This window comes from Felis catus, chromosome C1 (genome assembly GCF_018350175.1).
Source record: "Felis catus isolate Fca126 chromosome C1, F.catus_Fca126_mat1.0, whole genome shotgun sequence".
Taxonomy (NCBI): domain Eukaryota; kingdom Metazoa; phylum Chordata; class Mammalia; order Carnivora; family Felidae; genus Felis; species Felis catus.
In genome coordinates this window covers 92552406-92574586 of record NC_058375.1, presented here as the reverse complement: position 1 = coordinate 92574586, position 22181 = coordinate 92552406, and the positions used below count along the sequence as shown (strand labels likewise).

Below are 22181 nucleotides of genomic sequence, written 5' to 3'. Positions count from 1 at the left end.
CCCCCCCCCCCCAATTTTTAAAAGTAATTCTACACCCAATGACCCTGATTCAAGAGTCATGTGCTCTATGGAGTGAGCCAGCTAGGTGCTCTAGCTTGCCCCTGCAACACAGCTTGTATTGGCTAGGTAGATTAGATGACTGTCCTGGCACAATTCTTTCTCATGCAATGTTTTCCTTACCTTGGACGATGTAGATAGCTAAAGATTAATGGTTTCTGACAGTACTGCTTTTGCAGCACTTTACACTTCTTTTAAATCCATTAACTTTTTTTTTTTTAATATCATGGTAAAATGTGTGACAAGTGGTGTGATTTAATCAGGAGCCATCTAATGTCTGATATGAAGAGGGGCTGACAAATAAACAAAGATCTAATGAAGACACATTTAACTCCTCTGCTATTTTTCCACAACTTTTCCTTTTTGGCGGCTTTTATTTTTGTATTTTTTAAAGGTTTATTTATTTTTGAGAAAGAGAGCACATGCATGCGAGCGGGGCAGGGGCAGAGAGATGGGGGACAGAAGATCTGAAGCATGCTCTGTGCTGACAGCTGTGAGCCTGATGTAGGACTTGAAACCAAGAACTGTGAGATCATGACCTCAGCCGAAGTCGGACACTCAACCAACTGAGCCTTTTCTGGTGGCTTGTAAATGGCTTTTGTACTCAATTGGAACAGGGGAAAAAAACAGACTTTTGGTAACTTAAGGATCTAACCAACAATCATTTTTTTTTCCCAACAATAATTTCTTGAAGGCCAACGAAGTGGCCAACACTGTTAAGTGGGGTAACATTTATCAGAGTGGGTCATTAGTAAACATTTACTGAACACAATTTTTCTATTTTTTAATTAAGTTTTTTTTTTGTTTGTTTTTTGAGAGAGGGGGGGGGGAGGGAAAGAGAGTGAGGGAGAGAGAGAATCCCAGGTAGGCTCAGTGCTGTAAGTGCAGAGCCCAACATGGGGTTCAAACTCATGTACTATAAGATCATGAACTGAGCTGAAGTTGGACGATTAACCAATTGAGCCACCCAGGTGCCCCTCTCTCTTCCTTTAAAGAGTTAAAAACTTTAAGGGGTGCCTGGGTGACTCAGTTAGTTAAATGTCCTACTCTTGATTTTGGATCAGCTCATGATCTCATGGTTCATGGTTTGTGAGATCGAGTCCAACATTAGGCTATGTGCAGACAGCATGGAGCCTGCTTGGGATTCTCTCTCTCCCTTTCTGTTTGCCCCTCCTCGGCTCCTGTGTGCATGTCCTCTTTCTCTCAAAATACATAAATAAATATTTAAAACAAATCTTGCAACATGAGCAGTGGAGGGGCAGAGAGAGGGGGACGGAGAATCCCAAGCAGTCTCTGACAGTAGTGAGCATGACCTGGGGCTGGAACTCACCCCAGCTGTGAGATCATGACCCGAGTTGAAGTCGGATACTCATCCAACTAAGCCACTCAGATGCCCCAATGCTTGATTTTCAATGCTCTTTTCTCCATAGGTTTTTACATCTACTAAAGTTACCTCCATGTTTTTCAGTTGATCACACCAGAAACTTGGTAAATATTTTGGGGGGAGGGGTGCGCCACAACTTGTTTATGACAAATATTCCACATCCATGACCTTCCCCAGTCAGAAGTTCTCTGAGATAATGCTGTCTTGGCCAGATCCAGAATGGAATCATCTGACTGGCCTCTCCTGAGAATGGCCCTACAGATAGTATAGATTTTAAAGGGCCCATTGACCTGCCTTTCACCATTTCAGCCTCAGTCATGTTCATCTGGTTGGACACAATGATGTAGTTGCTAGCAGAGTGTTTCTGCAGCTTGTGCAGGCCCAGGAACTTGCCTGCGTCCTTCTGCACATCCAGGTCGCACCTGGGGCTACCACAGCGAGCAGAGGTGCACAAGGCTGGGAAACATCCTTGAGTTTTTCACCCCTTACAATCCACCATATCATTATGAAATTGTTAGTTTCACTGTCAAGGTAGGTTCGGACTCTGTCCACACCATTAGACTTTCCCTGCTGTTACAAAGTCCAGGCCCTTCTTGTACCTCTTCTGACTTACTGAAATGGCCTTCTAAATGGTCAGGATGCTTCCACTCCTCGGGGCCTCCAATTCATTCTCCACAAAACAGCCAGAGGGGTTGCCTCTGGTCCAGTTCCCAGAGCCAGATCCTGAGACGGGAAGATTTATATGCAATTAATCTTCCCCGGGGAGAAGCTGTGAGGGAAATGGGGGAGCAGGACTGGGAGGAATACAGGCAATATGCAATTTTGGTTCAAGTACTGTGGATAATAGCCTGATACCTCAGGGGAACTCTGGAGTATAAATTATACCCTATAGTTCTAACTTGAGGAAAGGAGATGATTATTTATTTATTTATTTATTTATTTATTTATTTATTACAGATTGACTCTTTTTTTAGGTTTACTTTTTTTATTAATCTCTATATACTAACACGGGCATCAAACTTATAACCCCACGATTAAGAGTCGTATGCTCTTCTGGCTGAGCTAGCCAGGCACCCTGAGGAAGCCAACTTTTATATATCCACACTGCTTAGTTGTTGGCAAATGCTACCTAGGGGAATGTAAATTCTCAAGATACTTTCAGCTCTGTGTGTGTGGGCAAAGCTGCTCTCAGTCCTCAGGCAGTTAGCTAACATGGCTCATCTGGGTCTGGAGGATTCTCCTCTAAGATAGTTCACCCACATGGCCAGCAAGACAGGTTGATGCTGTCAGCCAAAGGGGCAGGGAGGGGGCAAGTTTTGGCTTCTCTCCCTGTGGGCCTCTCCATGGGGCTGCTTGTTCTTCCTCATAGCATGGCACCTGGATTCCAAGAGACAAGAGGTTGAAGCTACCAGTTTCTTAAAAAAAAAAAAAATGTTTTTTTATATTAGAGAGAGAGAGAGAGAGGGAGGGAGGGTGAGTCAGGGAGGGGAGCAGAGGGAGAGAGACAAAAGAATCTTAATTAAGCAGGCTCCAGACTCAGCATGGAGCCTGATGCGGGGCTCCATCCCATGACCCTGGGAACACGACCTGAGCCAAAATCAAGAGTCAGAAGGTCAACTGACTGAGCCACCCATGCTCTCCAAAGCTTCTAGTCTCTTAATACCTGGGCCCAAAACTGGCATTCTGGTATTATATTCATTGGTAAAAATCATAAAACTTATTCAGACTCAAAAGGAGAAAACTAGACTCCACTTATTCATAGGAGTGTCAAAGAATTTGGGTATCTTTTTTTTTTTTTTTTCTTTAAAAAATTTGTGAGGTGCGCCTGGGTGGCTCAGTAGGTTAAGCATCTGACTTTGGTTCAGGTCGTGATCTCACGATTCCTGAGTTCAAGACCCTCATTGGGCTCTCTGCCTTCGGCCTGGAGCCTGCTACAGGGGCTTCTGTCCCCCTCTCTCCTTCTGCCCTTCCCCTTCTCCTTCTCTAAGTAAACTTTAAAAAAAATAACAAATTTGAATTTGTGCATCTTAATTCCCCACCCCCATGCAAAAAAGGTTATTAAAAACAAAAAAAAGTTATTAAAACACTGGGACAGGACCTGTGGGCAGGGAGAGCTGCCCTTCCATCTTAACCTGTCATAATCTTCCTTCTGGCCACAAGCTGTTTACATTCCTTTTATGTGCAAAATGCGATAATCTTCTCTTCAGACCTCTAAATATTTCAGCCTATTTTGAGTATCAGTTTCAATCTGGCATCCAGGATAACTTTTGGTCACTTATTGCAAGGCAGACTCATAAAAGAGGACTTCAACTACCTCCATTTTGACCTGTGAGTACATTCTAACTAAATTCTTCTCTCCAGCTTATCTCTTAACCCAGGCAAAAGACCCTGTAGGCAAAGCATCCCTTGGTGGGAACCAAAACTACCCCTCAAGGAATAAAGACTGCTGGGAGCCAGCAAGACCCTGAGTGATTGACCCTAACACAGTGCTTGACCTGACCTTTATTGCCCACCTACTTGTACCACCGACCGTTGTCCCACATTTTCCTTGCAGTAACCTAGAAGTATTTTCAGCACTTTGGAGATGAGAAGTTAGTTAGTCCTCTGTTTTCCCAGTGTTGGCCTCATTGACATGAATTCCTTTCTCGTTTCACCAATGCTTGTCTCTCTGCCTTTGGATTTTGCCAGCAGTGAGTGGCCAAGCCTGGTCTGAATGGAACCCTTGTAGCCCGGTGCTCTTGCACACCCAGTTACACACCAGCAGTTCCTGGACTTTTGTCTTCTTCACTCAAACCAGTACTTGGTCCATAATAGGTACACTCCACATAGTTATTGAATGTGTAATCTTATTTTTCACTTATCAACTGAAAAAATTTCCAAAGGTTAGGGAGTAATATTAAAAAAACGGTTCATGGGTTCGAGCCCACACGGGGCTATCTGCTGTCGGCACAGAGCCTGCTTCAGATCCTCCATCCCCCTCTCTTTCTGCCCCTCCCTGACTTGCGCTCTCTCTCAAATATAAACACTTAAAAAAGATAAAAGCACACACACACACACTTATGTAGAATTTATTATTGAAACCCTTGTTATAGATGTGAATGCGTTCACCCAGAGACCTCCTCTTAGTTGGCCAAAGTCCAAGACTTTATTTTATAATAATAATAAGTAGCAACAGACAAAAGGCATCAAATCTAATCATTCTTTAACTTATCCAAACAAACACTGTTTACTGAGGGCCTGCTACATGCCAGGTAGACAGTGCTCTAGCCACTGCAGATACAACAGCTAACAAAACCAAGTCTCTAGTAGCTAACATTCCAGGGGGAGGAAACAGACAATAAGCAAGTGAACAAATACTAGGCTATCAAATGGCAATTAAGTGCTGAGGCAAAAAACAATGCAGGGTAAAGAGAAAGGGAAGAGGGGTGGTGGAGAGAGATCTATTTGGCCTATTTGACTTAAACTCATTCTGAAAGCGTAGAGCATGGTCTGTATCTCAGTGGGACTCAGAATCTGGGGGCAGAAGTTAAGATGAGGTACAGTGAAAAAAGAAGATGACAAAGAGTAAGCTAAGGTATTGGCCATGGGAAGGAACAGATGCAACTGACAGCTTGAAGAAGTCAAGATCTGGTGATTGTCCAAACGTGGGAGGGGTGGAAACGGACAGAGCCAAGGAGGATTTTCAGACTGAGAGTAGGAGATCAGGAAAATGATGAAATAGGCAAATTTGGAGAGGGAGCTGGACATGAGAATTCAAGTTCATAAATGAGCTGGCTAGCAGGTTAAGGCAAAAACTCTAGATCCAGGAATCCTGTACAGGCCATTAACTTAAATTCTTTAAATATTTTAAAATTGTGGTAAAATATAACACTGAAAAATTTTTTCCCAGTTTATATTGATTCAACAAGTCTGTTATGCTGAAACTTACCATCTTATTTAAAAAATTTTAAACATTTATTTACTTTTGAGAGAGAGAGAGAGAGAGAGAGACAGAAAGAGAGAGGACACACAAGTGGGGGGGGGGGGCAGAGAGAAGGAGAGACAGAATCAGAAGCTGGCTCCTCCCTGTGAGTGCTGAGCCCAATATGATCCTCGAACTCATGAACCATGAGATCATGACTTGAGTGGAAATCAAGAGTCAGCCACCCAACTGAATGAGCCACCCAGGTGCCCTAAAACTTACCATTTTAAATATATGGTTCAGTGGCATTAAGTATATTGATATTGTTGTGCAACCATCACTTCACCACCCATCTACAGAACTTTTCCACCATCCCAAACTGAACTCTGTATCCATTAAACAACAACACTCCATTCCTTCTTCCCCCCAGCCCCTGGCAACCACCATTCTACTTTTCTGTCTTTATGAGTTTGACTACCTTAAGTGTCTTATATAAATGGGCTCATCTTGAAGGGGAGGAAAAATAATGTTCCCTCTATCCCTCTGAGTTTTTGGCTGAGACCTCTGTAATAAAAAACATATTAAGGGGCCCCTGGCTGGCTCAGTTAGTGAAGCATGTGGCTCTTGATCTTGGGGTTAGGAGTTTGAGCCCCACATAGGGTATAGAGATTACTTAAAAGATAGATTAAGAAGAGAAAAACAGACAAGTTTATTAACATGCATACCTCGTGTATACATGGGAGATACCTGGGAAGAATGAGTAACTCCCAGAGAAAGCCCAAACCAGGCCTTTAAATCCCATCTTCAATAAAGATAAAAGAAAGATGTTGGGGTAGGGGTATTGGGGGAGGCCAGTTATGGGAGGTTACCAGGAAAAGCACAGTAAACAAGGGTGATTTTTTTTTTTTGCATTTTTTTAATGTTTATTTTTTAGACAGAGAGAGAGAGGCAGAGAGAGAGGGAGACATAGAATCCGAAGCAGTCCCTAAGCTCTGAGCTGTCAGCACAGCGCCTGATGCAGGGCTCAAACTCAAGGACCCGAGCCACCCAGGTCCTCCTTAAATGTTTATTTTTGAGAGAGGGAACGGCACAGAGAAAGGAGGACAGAGGATCCCTTTTAAGGGCTTTGCGTTGACAGTAGTGAGTCTGATGTGGGGCTCAAACTCAAGAACCATGAGATCATAACCTGAGCTAAAGTTGGATGCTCAGCCGACTGAGCCACCCAGGAGCCCCTTATTGAGCCACTCTCTTAACCCTGAGAATAAGTCAGTTAAGTTAAAGTTGTGCCTCATTTCATGAAGTGGTGTTGCAGGTGAGATCCCAAAGTTAGGCCATATGGAACAAGCAATCAGGATTTAATAAGAGGCATTTATTAAAAAAAATTTTTTTTAATTTTTAAAAAATATTTATTTTTGAGAGAGAGAGAGAGAGACAGAAACAGCACATGATCGGGGGAGGAGCAGATAACAAGGGAGACAGGCTCCAGGCTCTGAGCTGTCAGCACAGATCTCGACGTGGGGCTCTAACTCATGAACTGTGGGATCATGACCTGAGCAGAAGTCAGAGTGCTTAACTGACTGAGCCACCCAGGTCCCCCAGTAAAAGAAAAACAGAAGTTATGGGATAGACTACAAAGTGAGTTTTTGGGTGCAAAGGGGCAGTTAATTGAGAAGATTTCTAGATGCTGGACTTGAAGCATCTTCAGTCAGACTGAGGAGAGGCAGTGGTGACCATAGATTTTCCTGGGATGCAGTGTGAATGTCTCTGGTGATGTCACCAGGTGTTCTAGTGAACGTTCTGGTTTGGCCCATATAACAAGGCACAAAGGTTGTCCATACATGAAGTGTTGTGGTGACTTCCATGGAATTCATATCAAATTAACCAGCTTTGGCTTTCAGGGCTTTTGGAAAAGGACACTTTGTGTTATTACTGATTCCAAGTCAGAAGGATGGGAGAAAACTGATAATGTTAGAGAGTCAGATATTGGAGCAAACTAGAAAAATTCAAGATCCAGTCATTTGCAGGTAGATAACAAAACCTCAAAGACAATGAACAGGACTGAAATCTGATATCCATTAAAGTGTGCTACTGAAAATTATTTTTCCTTGTTCCCTTGCCCCCTTCCAGTATTTGTCCTTTTGTGACTGGCTTATTTCACTTAGCATAATGTCTTAAAGGTTCAACCATATTGTAGTAAGTTAGAATTTCCTTCCTTTTAAGGGCTGAACAATATCTCATTCCATATATATGCGACTTTTGTTTATTGATGGGCATTAGGGTTGTTTCTACCTTTTGCTACTCTAAATACTGCTGTGAATATTGGTGTAGAAATATCTGTTCAAGTCTCTGTTTTCAATTCTTTTGCATATACACTGTTCATAGGTAAACTGAAGCATATTGACATTTTTAGGAATTTGAAAAGATTAATTCAGATCAGGTAGGTCGTAACCACCGTCAGGAACTAGACGAAAGACCTGTATAAGGAAGATGCCAAAGCAAAGCAGGGAAATTATTTGACTGGTTACAGCTTAACCAATTACCTTATTTGGGAAAGCCTAGAGATCTGTTTGCCCTTGGACATTCTTAGGTTTCCATGTTTTAACCTTGAGACACTTAGAGGTTTAGGTTTGCTTATGTTGGGCTGCCAAGGCACTAGAGTCATCTCAGTCTAACGGCCTCCTTGTTTAATTAATTTAAAAATACCCAGAAATGGAATTCACTCATTAACTTGTAAGGTTCTGTTTAAAAAAAATTTTTTTTAATGTTTATTTATTTTTGAGACAGAGACAGAGACAGAGTGTGAACAGGGGAGGGGCAGAGACAGAAGGAGACTCCAGGCTCCAAGCCATCGGCACAGAGCCCTGCGGCGGGGCTGGGGTGGGGGTGGGGGGGTGGGTAGTGCGGCGGGCAGGCTCGAACTCATGAGCTGTGAGATCATGACCTGTGCACGAGTCAGCTGCCCAACCGACTGAGCCACCAGGAGCCCCTGTACGGTTCTGTTTAAATTATACATTCTGTAATAAGGAATATGTTCCTCTAATGAAGACAGTGTGTTCACATTGCAGTTTTAACCCCAGGACAATAGGAACCTCTCAAACAGTGAAGCTTGAGTTATATGCTTTTTACTATGAGACTAGACCCCTCAAAACACCAAAAACAAAGATTGTGTAATCTAACCTTGTGATATTCCAAAACCGTTAGCACCGTCCTTTGCATATTGTAGGTGTTGTTTGAAAGTACAGTTCTAATATATAATTTATGATATATCAGGGGATTATTAATTCATTGGTAAACACCAGCTTTTGAGTCTTTTAAAATGGAGAAAAAAATTTTTTTCCCAAAGGCGGCGGCTTCGCATCTCTCCCCTCCGCCTCCTTAAACCCTTCCATCACATACAATAAAGAAATAACCGATTATAAAGTGTCAGGTTAAATGTCTGGCAGGAGAAGGACAGGATACAGTAACTTTTCTAGGAGATCATACAGTTGCATCCCCAGCATGCGTAAATTACCAGTTGGAGGTTTGGGGGCTGAAAGAACGTTCTTCTGGGCTTAGATGTTATTGGACCAACTTTACTCAGCCCAGAGTCCTCTCCAGGCCCCTGGGGACTGTTGTGAGGCTCGGAGAGGCGGCTGAATCGGACACAAGCCGCTGGCCGGCTCGCGCTCCGCCTGGCCGCTCACCTTGCTGCCTTCCGCTGCCGGGGACCGTTTTCTGTTCTTTGCTGCGAACGGGGAGAGCCAGGAACCCAACAGCCGCCGGAGCCCGCCGCCCCGCTCGCGGCCCGCAGACGCGCCTGGGGCGCCGCCGCCTCGACTCAACAGTCTCGGCTCCTGGAGGGCCGGGGCTGGTCGAGGTCGCGCGCCAGTGCGGGGCGTGGCGGTAACAGTGGTCTCCACAGAGGTTCCGAGGGAAGGCTAGAAAATGGCCTCGGGACATGCGCTACAGCGGCCGTTTAGAGACGCAAAACCAACGCTTTGGAACCTGGAGCCCGGAGAGGAACAGGGCAGGGCGCGGGGCCCGCGAGCGCCACCTACCCTGAAGATTAGGGAGTACCGCGGCAGAGCCGGCGGCGCAGGTGTGGGCGGTGCAGGTGTGGCCCCGGCGGGCAACGCCCCGCGGCGAGGCGGCGCTAGCGGAGGCTCGGGGGCGGGGCCCGAAGTTAAATAAATACAGTGGCGGCGCGGCGGACCCACACAGTGTTTTCTGCGCTTTGCTTTTCTGCGGTCGAGCTCCTTATGCGGAGGTAGGACGTAGTGGGTATCGTGCCCTATGCAGACTTTGGCATTGGGTCGCGTGGGGTTGGGGGTGGCTTGAGATAGGACTTAGTGAATAACTGAAAAGTGAGGTGATTGACATGCTTACGTTTTAGGATGAGAACCAAAATTTAGTTTCAAGTCCATCTAAATTGGATAGATGTTGAAGCGTTTAGTTTTTCCCCCTCCCCCCTCCCCCGCCCCAGTTTTGATTTTGGTCATGTGTGAGCAAGTGCTTGAAAGAAATTCAGGGGAGACGGGTGCCTGGCTGGCTCAGTTGGTGGAGCATGGGACTCTTGATCTTAGGGTCCGGAGTTCAAGCCCCATGTTGGTTGTGGAACCTACCTAAAAATTGTGAAGTTGAGGGCTTTAATGAAATAGTCACAACTGATAGGATTGTTCAGGTTGTATCAACTTTAACAGGAACTGGGAAGAATGGGTGTTACTGCATTTAGCCAGATTTGTCCTAGTGAAGTCACTTGGGCTTTCTGTGCTTGTTTCTTACCCGAAACCATACTCAGTAAATTCTGTGGATTAAATGGTAATATGTAAAGAGAAGGGAGGAAGCCTGCTTTCTCCCTTTCCTTGCCTTTTTTTTAAAACTTAGATTATTTTTTTTAAAAATGTTTATTTTTGAGAGACAGGATGTGAATGGGGGAAGGGCAGAGAGAGAGGGAGACACAGAATCTGAAGCAGGCTCCAGGCTCTGAACTGTCAGCACAGAGCCCAATGCCGGTCTTGAACTCAAAAACCACAAGACCATGATCTGAGCTGAAGTCAGACACTTAACTGACTGAGCCACCCAGGCACCCCACTCCCTGTCCTTGTCGATTAATACAGTTCTTTCTTGTCCAGGCTCCTCTTTATGAGAACTAATATTTTGTGTTTACAGAAGAGTCATTGCTGATTCATAGAACTTGAAGGAGAAATCTTTTTGTCTCAACGAAGCTTCAAACTTGGAAACAAAATGGAAAAAAACAGCATGGAAGAGGTAATGCTGCTTTTCTCAACCTACTTGTGTGAGTTATCTCCCTGAGAGGTATTGTGAGGTAGTTAGAAGTAAAATCCATCAGATTTAGTCCCTAACATTTCCCAGGGTGTTGGTTGGGATTGAATAAGAATCTACAGAGATGAAATTTCACATTGGTGTATCTGAAGTGGAATAATTTCTGGTAAGTTAAAATCTACATTAGACACATCTTTAAAAAATGTATATTTTTGAGAGCTACTGGGAGAGAGGCAGAGAGAGGGAGACAGAATCCAGAGCAGGTTCCTCTCAGCGCAGAGCCCGATGAATTGAGGCATTTTTTTGTCTGAAGAAATTTGATTTTGGCCACGTGTAAGCAAGTGATTGAAAGCAATTTGGGGTGCCTGGCTGGCTTAGTCGGTAGAACATGCCACCCTCGATCTCAGGACTGTGAGTTCAAACCGCACATTGGGCTCTGTGCTGGGCGTGAAGCCTACTTCAAAAATGTTTGCATTTATTCTGGATTAATCCAGATATTATGATTAATCATTCCTCATGTTAAAGAAATTCTGGCACTTGTAGAAGTGATTAATACAACTCGATGAAAAAGGAAGGCTTTTCAAGGACTGAAATAAACATGACAGTAGGTAGGGGAGGTGGATTTGGGTTTAACTCCTATATTCAACAGTTTGTGATTTATAGCCTATGGGATTTATAGTTTATGAAGACCACAAGGGTGTCAGGGTCTTGCTAAGATTTAACAGGAATCGGGATTAAGGCAGCCCAGGGGGATCAGATTACAAAAGTGGTGAGGAATTTGATCTGATAAGAGTTTAATAAGCTATTTAGGGTAGGGAATTTTTGTCTCAATTGACTTAGTAAAAACTGGGCTAATAAGCAAAGACTAGTCAAGGCCTAGTTAGAAGAGGTTTTAAGGAGCCTGACTTCAGTTGGGTCAAGAAGTCTTTGTCAGTCTCCTGTCTCCAGTCTTGGCAGTTCACTCCACTATAGGTCCCTTGTGGCTAGGAGACTTTATTGTTATTAAATGCATTCATTAGGAATTTTGCTTTCGGCAGACTAAACTCTAGGAAAGCATAAAGCCAGATTCTCAAAAAATAGGAGAAGGCTTAGATGAACTGGAGAGGAAATGCAGTATCACATAGTGGTTGAAAGGCCAAGGTATTCTACAAAGTGACTGGGGAAATTAAGCTGGTTTTTCCTTGTGGAGTTCCTGAAGTTGGGCATGATTGAGAACACTTTTTTTTTTTTGTTTAAAGTTTCAGCGCAGCACTGTTCCACGCAAGAACGTGATCGAGTTCAGACCTCCGTTATACAAACAAAGATACTTCTTTGTTAAAGATATAGTCAATCAATATAAACCAAAGAAGGTAGGTATTTTTCCTTTATTTTAAAATAAAAGTTTATCTATTTTGGGGTGCCTGAGTGGCTTAGTCATTTGGGTATCTGACTCTTGATTTCAGCTTAGGTCATGATCTCATGGTTTGTGAGTTCAAGCCCCACGTCAGGTTCTGTGCTGACTTGTGGAGCCTGCTTGGAATTCTTTCTCTCCCTCTCTTTGCTCCTCCCCTGCTCGCCCTCTATCTCTGTCTCAAAATAATCATTAAAAAATCTATTTTGAAAAGAGTGCGAGTGGGGGAAGGGCAGAGAATCCCAAGCACACTTTGTGCTGGAAGATCATGACTTGAGCCACCTAGGCGCCCCAGTATTTCTCTTTTCAAACACTGAAGAGGGTCTTATGTGTAGTCAAAAAATAGGAAAAAACTTAAGGATTTAGCAAGTGTGTTTAGAATATTCAAAGATTTGTTACAAGGGAAGGAAAGGGATTAGGGCAATAGGGAGAACCCTGACTGTAAGATCAACCGGTATCCCAGTAGTTGGGAAAAAAGGTTTTTGTATAAAAACTGGGTGTGGGGAAGTGGGATAAAAGGGTGGGTACAATTTAATTCCCCTGAGGCTATCCTGTTTTCTAGGAGGGAATCCTTGAGTAGAGGCTGCCTTCAAGTTAAGGCGTGTGTGGGAAGAAAAGCTTTAGCTAGTTGGGCTAACAAGAAATTGGGTATACTATAGAAGCACAGTTTAAAGCTGCTAAGACTGTAATTTGCTCTCTGGGATTAGGTTTTTTAAGTGCTTGCTATGTAACCCTTCTCCCCCGTAGGTGTGCCTGCTTCAGAAAAGAAAATTACTGATTGTGGCCAGGGCACAACATTGTGGTTTACCTAAAACATTGAAGGAAATGATTTTGCAGTCAAACACATTTGAGGACTGAGTATAGGTTGAATATGCCTTATTTTTTAAAGTTTATATTGAGAGAGGTGCCTGGAGGTTCAATAGGATAAGCATCTGACTCTTGATTTCAGCTCAGGTCATGATCTCACAAGGTTCCTGAGTTTGAGCCCCACACCAGGCTCTGTGCTGACGGCATAGAGCCTGCTTGGGATTCTCTCTCCCTCTTTCTGCAGATCCCCTGCTCACCTGCTCTCTCACCCTCAAGCGTTAGAAAAATATTTTGAGAGTGAGCAGGGGAGGGGCAGGAGAGGGGGAGAGAGCCTGAGTGGGGTAGAGGCTGAGAGAGGGAGAGAATCCCAAGCAGTCTCTCCATTGTCAGCACAGAGCCTGCCACCCAGGCTCCCCTAAATGTGCCTTTATTACTAAAGTATAGTTGTATTCCCCTTTTCCAGAGGAGAATTAGTGGCTTTTTGTTTGTTTTTTTAAAAATATTTTTAACTTAATTTTTGAGAGAGTCCCGGAGAGCGGGAGAGGCCCAGGAGACAGGATCCAAAGCAGGCTCTACGCAGTGAGCACAGAGCCTGATGCTGGGCTCAAGAATTCAACTGTGACTGAGCCACCCAGGCACCCCCTTAGCGGTTTTTTTGAAAGCATCCTGGTAACTTCTGTAATGGAGAGTTTATGTAATCTTCGTTTTCTAACGGGATGAATTTTGAGGTAAACTTTAGTCTGTTTTTTAAACCCTTTGGAAACCTTTTTGTGCATCTTAAGATATATGGAATCTTTTCTGTCTGAGTATCCAGAAATAGTTCAAATCCCCAGATATCCCCTTTAGACTGGGTTAGAGCCAATTAGCTACACTAGAAGCTGATTTGGGGTATCTTTGGTATTGGGTACCTTTAAATGTCATTAAATTTTTATCTTAATTTCCTTTTCCTAAATTGGCAATCAGAAATTTAGGTGATACAGCTGTGGTAAATGAAGACTTTAGGGCATGATTAAAAAATCCATTTAAGAGTACATAACATTCACAATAAGGGGAATAGGTTAACAAGACTGGATAAATTATAAAGCACTGGTAAAGATCAGGCTCTGTCCTGATGTTTGGTAGGCACCCTTTTTTTGTGTTAATTATGAAGCTCAGAGGTATAAAGTTTGTATAGGGTACCAGCTTGCCATGTGTGGTGTCCCTAGGATGCTCTTGGTACTCCACCTGAATTAGAATTTACTTGTAACAATCCACAAATCTGCCTCACCGCCAACCCATCTAATATCTCAGATTAATTTCCTTTTTGTGTACCTTTTTTCTACCAAAAAAGATCTTGGCATAGTGGTTTATTATATTGTAATTTATTTCTAATACCCAGTTTCCTATAAAGGCTTTGGTCATATTTGACTTCTGGCTATGTCTTCAATGTTCTATTTCATCTGTAGGTTGCAGACTTGGGGTGTGGTAACGCCACACTCTTATGCATGCTGAAATTCCATAGTTGTGTTCAAGAACTTGTTGGAGTAGATCCCCTCATGGATCGTCTATTAGATTGGAACAGGTAATTCAAGTGGCAAAATCTTAAATTTCTTTCTTTTTTTAAAAAGTTTATTTTATTTTGAGAGAGTGGGAGTTGGGGAGGGGAAGAGGGGGAGAGGGTCCCGGGCAGGCTCTGAACTGTGTGGAGTCCCACACGGAGCTTGAACTCACAAACTGAGATCATGACCTGAGCCGAAACCAAGGGTGGGATGCTTTACCCAGCCTCCCATGTTCCCCTAAATCTAATTTCTTTAATGCTGGACCCCAAGGCAACTCATTACAGAGGATTTAAGTTGCCCCAGGTCTTTTAATTTAATTCAAGGCAGAGCAGCTCTCTGGTCTCTCTCTTGTACACATTTTTTCAGGAATGTTTTTCCTCTACAGAACAAAAATTTGAAATCACTGATCCAAAGGGAGTGGGAAGACCAAAAATATTGAGCAACAGCCATATTCAAAATCTTGTTCTCATTGGCCAATTTTGAGAGGAAGTTATCCCTATGCTTAATACATCAAGTCATGGAAAACTGATATAGGGAGATAATCATCAAAAGATCAGATTTATAGCTGGTGAGATATTCTAAATTAGAGTGTTCAAATGTTCCTTCTATATTTTTGCAGTGATAAGTTGTCTCCGTCAATAGGGGATCATTTAGATCCTAGGGACCTAGATTTGAGTATTGTCTTGTATCGTGGCTCTGCTGTAGAGAAAGACTCCCGCTTGCTTGGATTTGACTTGATAACATGTATTGAATTGTAAGTATTCTTACTGTGTTGAAGTTATTAGAAAAATGTGAATTAATCTCCGTAAATTAGTGTCCTAACTAGACTTAAGTCCTCTTAATTCAGATTTGTAAAGTATATTCTTGACAGTTTGGACTGGCTTTTTACTAGCATGTTTTGGGGCTTTAATTCAGAAATTTCAAATTTACAGGTAAGCTGCAAGCAGTGCCAGGATCACCCTTTATGCAGATTCACCTATCAATTTTCTCCCCTACCCTTTTCTGAATTATTTAAGGGTAGGTTTTACCCATCATAGCCTTTTGCCCCAAATTCAGAATGTATTTAAAAGCAGGGGTGTTAAATAATGAGTCCCCCTCACCTCACTTTTAATAAGAATACTCATGTTTTGGCTCTTGGTGATTATGCCTTCCTGGAATACTGTAGAACGGTATTTGGGTCCTTCTCCGGGCTTCCATTCACAGAGGCCCAACGTCCATTTGTCTCTCCCCAGTGATGCTAATTTTGATAACTCCCCCAGTCAAGGTATATGTTCCTACTGGCTGCCTGTATTGGCAGTTGATCTTGTCCTTGGGTGTGGGTAGACAACTCTACTGGGATCTGCTGCTGAAGCCCACAACTTATTTAAGACATTCTGGTTATGGCCCTGCAGGGCTCCTGGGGAGCTTGCCAGTCTCCCCTTGCATGCTTGAATCCATTGTTCATTGTTGGTGCTGCAGACTTCACATGTAGTCTCTGGCACTTGGCTATTCATCCCGGTGTCTAAATTTGTCTGTTTTCTCATTACACATTCACTGTCCTGGTTGGTCTACCACAGAAGTGGTTGTATTTGCATCCTGCCAGGGAGCGGGCAACATGGCTGATGGGCAGAGTGAGACTATATGAATAGTTGATTTTTAGGTCATGTAAGTACTATTATATATTCAGAGAGGGGATAAATCAGTGTAGAGATAGAAAGTGTTTGCTAAATCAACTAGGAAAATAATTGCAAGAGAACTTCATTCTGTCCTTCCCGTTAACCATTTCAGAATAGAACATTTGGATTCAGAAGATCTGGCCAAGTTTCCCGAAGTCGTATTTGGGTACTTTTCTCCAGGCATGGTTGTCATCAGCACACCAAACTCAGATTTCAATCCCCTGTTTCCAGCATCGACCTTTAGAAATTCAGATCACAAGTTTGAGTGGAACCAAACGCAGTTTCAACACTGGTGATTTCATAAAGTGCTTCTTTGTTTTTTTGGGGGGTGGGGGACCCCACAGGAGTTTAAAGTACTATGAAGTCAATCTTGACCCCTATACATTACTGAAATTATTTTATCATAATAAAATTCCCAGGATGCAGCTTAGCAATTAATAAGATCCTAAAGGGACCAGCATATTTCAGCAAAAAAAATGGAGTTTATTTTTTATGTCCCACAGGCAAGCGTGGAAAAATGGGGTGCACCAGGTGCTTTTTTATATGAGAACATTAGGAGTATCTGTGTGGAGGAAACAGAACAGGGTGTGGGGAGGTGAAGATGTGCTTCATGCCCTCATGTGCAGGGGTGTTTCCTCCCAGGAGCTTGAAGGGTGGTCATGTTTCCGGCATAACTGCAAACCCTAACAGGTGTTGGGACTGTAGTCATCATGGTCTTATTTACTCCTAAATTCTCCGTAACTTTCCCTTTCTGTCATTGTGATCACTTGGAAACTGACACTCATTATCCTAAAGCCCCTCAGAAGTAAGCAAAACCTGTGATTTGGCACTATCTGGTGCTGTAAGAATTTGCAACAAAAGTATTTTAGTTGTATTTACGCTCTATTCTAGTGGAGATTCTTTAACAGAACCTCTAAGTTTCAGAAGATGGTTTCTTGTGATTTCAGGGCTTCAAATGTGGCAAAACTCTATAGTTACACTGTAGAGTTTACTGGTGTGGGTGCTCCACCACCATGGGCTAAGCATGTTGGATACTGTACCCAGATAGGGATCTTCAAGAAAAAGCAACCAGATCCTGGCAGCTGGATCCTGGCAAAACCAACTGGATCCCGCGTTTCAGAGCCAGAGGAACATGCTTATCAAGTTGTGAGTATTCTTTGTGAGGTAGCTACCGGGGCAAAAAGCACATAGATTAGGATGGTTAATTATAGTGGGTACAGAGTCCCCACTGTAGAGATAAGTGTAAATGACCTTATTTTGAGATTGACCCTAGGAAGATCCTTCATGCTCACAAATGGTGTCAGAGTTGGTCTACTGCAGTCCCGGAGACCACCTGGCCTTTTGCCATATCTCAATGCACACCACAGAGAAAGATCTGGAATCCTAGAAAGCTTCCAAGCGGTTGGGCCAGCTACCCCCCCCCCCCCCGCCCCCCCATTGTAATCTGTCAGGATCAGCAGCAGGAAAGAGGAATGCCAGCAGACTTCCTCCACAGCGTGGCTCAGGAAATGACTGTTGGCAGCTGAGCCTCTAAGCTTAAGCTTCTTAGACCCTTTTGGTTGGGTTCAGGAGGAATGGTGAAGAATAAACAACACATTTCCCTTTTTTTTTTTTTTAATTTTTTTTAACGTTTATTTATTTTTATTTTTTTTTTTTAGCTTTTTTTTTAAATTTTTTTTCCAACGTTTATTTATTTTTGGGACAGAGAGAGACAGAGCATGAACGGGGGAGGGGCAGAGAGAGAGGGAGACACAGAATCGGAAACAGCCTCCAGGCTCTGAGCCATCAGCCCAGAGCCCGACGCGGGGCTCGAACTCACGGACCGCGAGATCGTGACCTGGCTGAAGTCGGACGCTTAACCGACTGCGCCACCCAGGCGCCCCAGCGTTTATTTATTTTTGAGACAGAGAGAGACAGAGCATGAGCAGGGGAGGGTCAGAGAGAGGGAGACACAGAATTTGAAGCAGGCTCCAGGCTCCGAGCTGTCAGCACAGAGCCCGACGCGGGGCTCGAACTCACAGACTGTGAGATCATGACCTGAGCCGAAGTCAGCCGCTCAACCGACTGAGCCACCCAGGCGCCCCAACACATTTCCCTTTTAACAATTTTTCTTTGCCTTTTCCCCTCTAATATCAAGTACAGGAACATTGGGTTAGTGTGAATTTGTGAATAGTGTGACTTGGTGGTGGCTTTTGTGACTTTGATCTTGATAATTAGAATTTTTAAAAGCAGATCAGATAATGTCTGTCAGTAGTTTGATTCCCATTATACTGTGGCATTTTGATTTGCCTTCAGGTTTTTACAGCCTCATTCCCGAGTTTACAGCAAAAACACTTCCTCCTGTTTGTATTGTGTACGGAGGTGTTAAAAGAAGTCGAAGCCATAAGACGGAAGTATGTCTGGATTATGAAGAGAAAGGAATCCAGTGAACCCGAGTCAGAAGAAGACACTGACAGTGGCTTGGTCAGACGGCCCGGATTATTCCTCACCGATGCCCAAGTTGCCCAAATAGAGAAGTCCCCCAAACCCTACTCTGTGGGAAAGAGGTTTTACGTACCCCTGAAAAGACTTATTGGTTATCCGAAGGTGAACCGCTTGGTTGCTGATGTGTCCACGCTGAGAACACTCCTTGCTGAAGGAATTCCAATGCGACTGAACAGAGCTCATACTTCAGTGCAGATCGACTTGGACCCTTACGATTACCCTCACGATTACCGTTAGTGAGCGGGAGCTATCTTTATGTCTTAAAATTCATGATTTTAAGGATAGTTAGGCTCATTTAGAAAATTATAGTCATAACATAGGTAGCTTAATTTTGATATTAACCTCGTTACGTGTTTTTTTAAATGCTTTTTTGGGTGGATGGTGTAAGTTCACAGTGTGCGTGTTCAGGTTTTTTTGTTAGACCCATGTTGATGTGACATTAAAATTTTTAAAAATAAATTGAGTTATCAATGTTTAAAGCTTTTCCCAGGGAATAAGAGTAACTTTAAAATCTTCTTAGGATTCCCTACCTCCTTTGGCCTAAATTCTGACCTGTAATACTTAGATAAAACACAAGACGGGGTGGGGGTGGGGAGGGCAGTGGGTGTTTGAAGGGAAGAGAAGCCTCAGAAGCCCTGTCCAGTTTTAGAGCATCATCCTCTTCAGGTAGTTTTCTGGTTAGAATTGGGGTAGTGGTCTCCATTGGGAGAGAAATAGAGTTTCACACAATGGGGAGAAATGGTCTAAATGAGACACTACTTTCTGAAGTATAGGGAGGGGTGTAGGGTGTAAGTTGCCCACACAGGGCAGCTCTACCACCAAAGGGACTTAATTCATCCACCTTCCTGTTCTGATGCCCCTTGGGGATGTTTTAGCTTCCACTTGCATATTCCAAGTCGGGAGAAAAAGGAAAAGGGGCAAAGAGCATGTGCCAGCTTTTGGGTAAAGTTCTACACTGTTAGGCTCTTGTTGAGCGGATTGAAGTCCTCCTTTACCACCTGGGAAAGCTGGGAGGTGTAGTCTGATATTCTGGGAGGGCGTATGCCCACGTGACACTCCTGTGAAGGGACAAGGACAGAAAGGACATTGTGGCAACTCTGCCACAACGGGCATATCTTCAACTAACCTGGGAGAGACTGGCTGTGCAGTGTTGGTGCTGGGAATGGCAGGCTGGGGCAGATTTTTCAAGCCTTTTTGAAGGGTTAATAAGTAGATGGAAAGTAGATTTGGTGAAGGCAGGGAGGGAAAGAAGGGATTCTAGAAGAGAATCCGATCACTGTAACCACTCCTATTTTTTTAAAATTAAAACACTTAAAAAAAAAATTATTCGGAGAGAGAATCCCAAGGAGGCTCCATACCACGGGTCTTGAACTCACAATACTGTGAAATGGTGACCCGAGCCAAAATTGGGTCAGATGCCCAACTGAGCCCCGCCCCCCCCCCCCCCCCCCCCAGGCATCTGGTGATCACCGTAACCACTGTTAACCAGTTGTTCTTAAATATAGACTGCTCCATCAGTCCCCTACCCCCTTTTTTTCTTACTGATTTTTCCCTCTTGAATGCATAGTACCAATAGATTTACCTTTGCTGCCCTCCCCTACCCACACAAAAGGCCCTGTCTGTCCTCCCCTTTCTAGGCCTCTGCCTGACTTTCACCCTAGGGTTTCCTTCTCATCTGTGTTAGAGCCAACATCTTAACCCCAAGGCCAACGCTTTATCCTGTTGTCCTCCAGGCTAATTGATCACTGTTCAAGCTTCATCACCTGAAAACTCATGGCTGCTATGGGTGATGGAGCTACAGTCTTCCCAGGGCTCCCCCATGTCTTGGTAACAGCGGCACCTACATTCTTCATGAAATTGGTCTTTACCTTCTATTTTGATAGAGGCCTTTCTCTGCACATGGAAAGCTTCTGTTAATGCTCTAAGCCAGGGGTCAGCAGATGTTCTTGCAGGGACAGCAAATCTTTGCAACCTTGCAACTACTGAGCTCTCCGGGAGTTGAAGTGGAATAGCAGCCAGACATAACATGCAAACAAGTGCATGTGGTGTTCCACTGAAATACTTACTAAAAAGGCAGCTGCTTGATGTTGCCAATAGTTTGCAGTTTTTTGTTTTTTAAAACAAAGCTACTCCAACCTTCTGCAGCACAGAAATGAGATCTTTCTAAAGGGACAAAACCAAGTAGGGACCTGCTTTCGTACTGCTGTAAAAGCAGCCAAAGTCAGGTTTGCTAAGGGAATTTGTGGCCCACTTGCGTGTATGCCGGGAGCAACGAACTGCTTCACAGAGTTCTTGTAAGCACTAAGAAGACTGTGCCTGGCCCAGAGAAATGTTCCTTTATAAGGCAGCTGTGTTAATCTTAGGGATGTTAGGTAACTTCAGTATCTGTTCAGTAATAAGGCTCATTCTTGTATCTGGCTAGTCAGTTCTCACATCAATGCATGTTGCAGGTCTAGAAGGTGAACAGTCCTTCTTTAAGGTTCTTTCTGAGACAACCATCAAATACCTGACTAAAAAACAGTGGTGGGGCACCTGGGTGGCTCAGGTCAGTTGAGCATCTGACTTTGGCTCAGGCCATGAGCTCATGTCCATCCGTGGTTTGAGCCCCACGTCAGGCTCTCTGCTGTCAGTGCAGAGCCAGCTTTGGATTCTCTGTCCCCTTCTCCCTGCACCTTCCCCATTCTAGCTCACTCTCAACCATTTTTAAAAAGTGGCAACCCTATTAACTTCTATGTAGAGAATTTGCTCCGCATACAGCATGAGTTGTATATACTTCAGGCCAGATTTGAGAGGACTCACAGGTAATTGAATGTGGGGAGCTGCTCAGATGAGAAGCCTAATCCTCTCCAACCACTACCTCTGTTACACCTGCTCTCCCTTTACTACCCCATCCTAGGGCATTCCCTCGTTCTTGTAAAACCCACCACCCCGGGGGGCAGGGGCAGTGCTGGATGGCCACCTCCCTTCATCCCTATTCTGTATTTCTGAAAATGGTTTTCTAGGAGCTTCCCAAGAAAAGGGGACATGAAGGCAATTTTAAAATTTTTGTCTAAAAATGTCTCTTTACATAAGAATCATGTCTTGCTATGAATGGCTTTTTTTCTCATTTGGTGAGCTGTGTATTAGCTGCCACCCCTCCCCTTTTTTAAGTTTATTGTGGGGGAGGGGCAGAGAGAGAGAGAGAGAGAGAGAGAGAGAGAGAGAGAGAGAGAATCCCAAGTAGGGTGTGCACCATCAGCCTGGAGCCCAACTTGGGGCTCTGATCTCATGAACCATGAGATCTTGTCAGACGCATAGCCAACTGAGCCACCCAGGTGCCCCCCCGTATGTAAATGGTAATAACTATTTTTTTGATGCAGCTTCCTTTATCATTAGCAATGTATTTTATAAATTCATTAAAAAGAATGATTACACATAGATGGTACAAAACATGAACAGTAATGCAAGTTCATGCTAAAAAAATCTAGACTGATTATTAGGACAAAAAAAAAATGTCAACAGTTTGCATACCCCCATTTCACTCCCTAGGGACAACTATCAAAAGTTCTTAGGTTTCTTCAATTAACTGAGAATACACACAGATTCCAGTGTTGCAAGAACCAGTGACTTTTTTTGTGGGAATGGTTGTTCCTTTTTCTAGGAAAACCCTTTGAATGGACCCCAGGGTTTTGTAAATATAGAGGCCTCGAAACATTTCAGATGA

General features: G+C 43.6%; 1 protein-coding gene and 1 pseudogene across 1 annotated transcript; one reads left to right on the top strand and one right to left on the bottom strand.

Annotated features, from left to right (window-relative positions):
* Positions 1-1205: 1205 nt before the first annotated feature.
* LOC123378991 lies at positions 1206-1919 on the bottom strand (annotated as a pseudogene).
* Positions 1920-9450: 7531 nt separating this feature from the next.
* On the top strand, positions 9451-18937 carry HENMT1 (HEN methyltransferase 1). Its single transcript, XM_003990434.5, has 8 exons — positions 9451-9588; positions 10491-10589; positions 11843-11953; positions 14247-14362; positions 14959-15093; positions 16107-16286; positions 16942-17140; positions 18290-18937. Exons 2-8 carry the CDS (start codon positions 10566-10568, stop codon positions 18713-18715), a joined length of 1191 nt encoding a protein of 396 aa, XP_003990483.2. The 5' UTR covers positions 9451-9588; positions 10491-10565; the 3' UTR covers positions 18716-18937.
* Positions 18938-22181: the final 3244 nt, after the last annotated feature.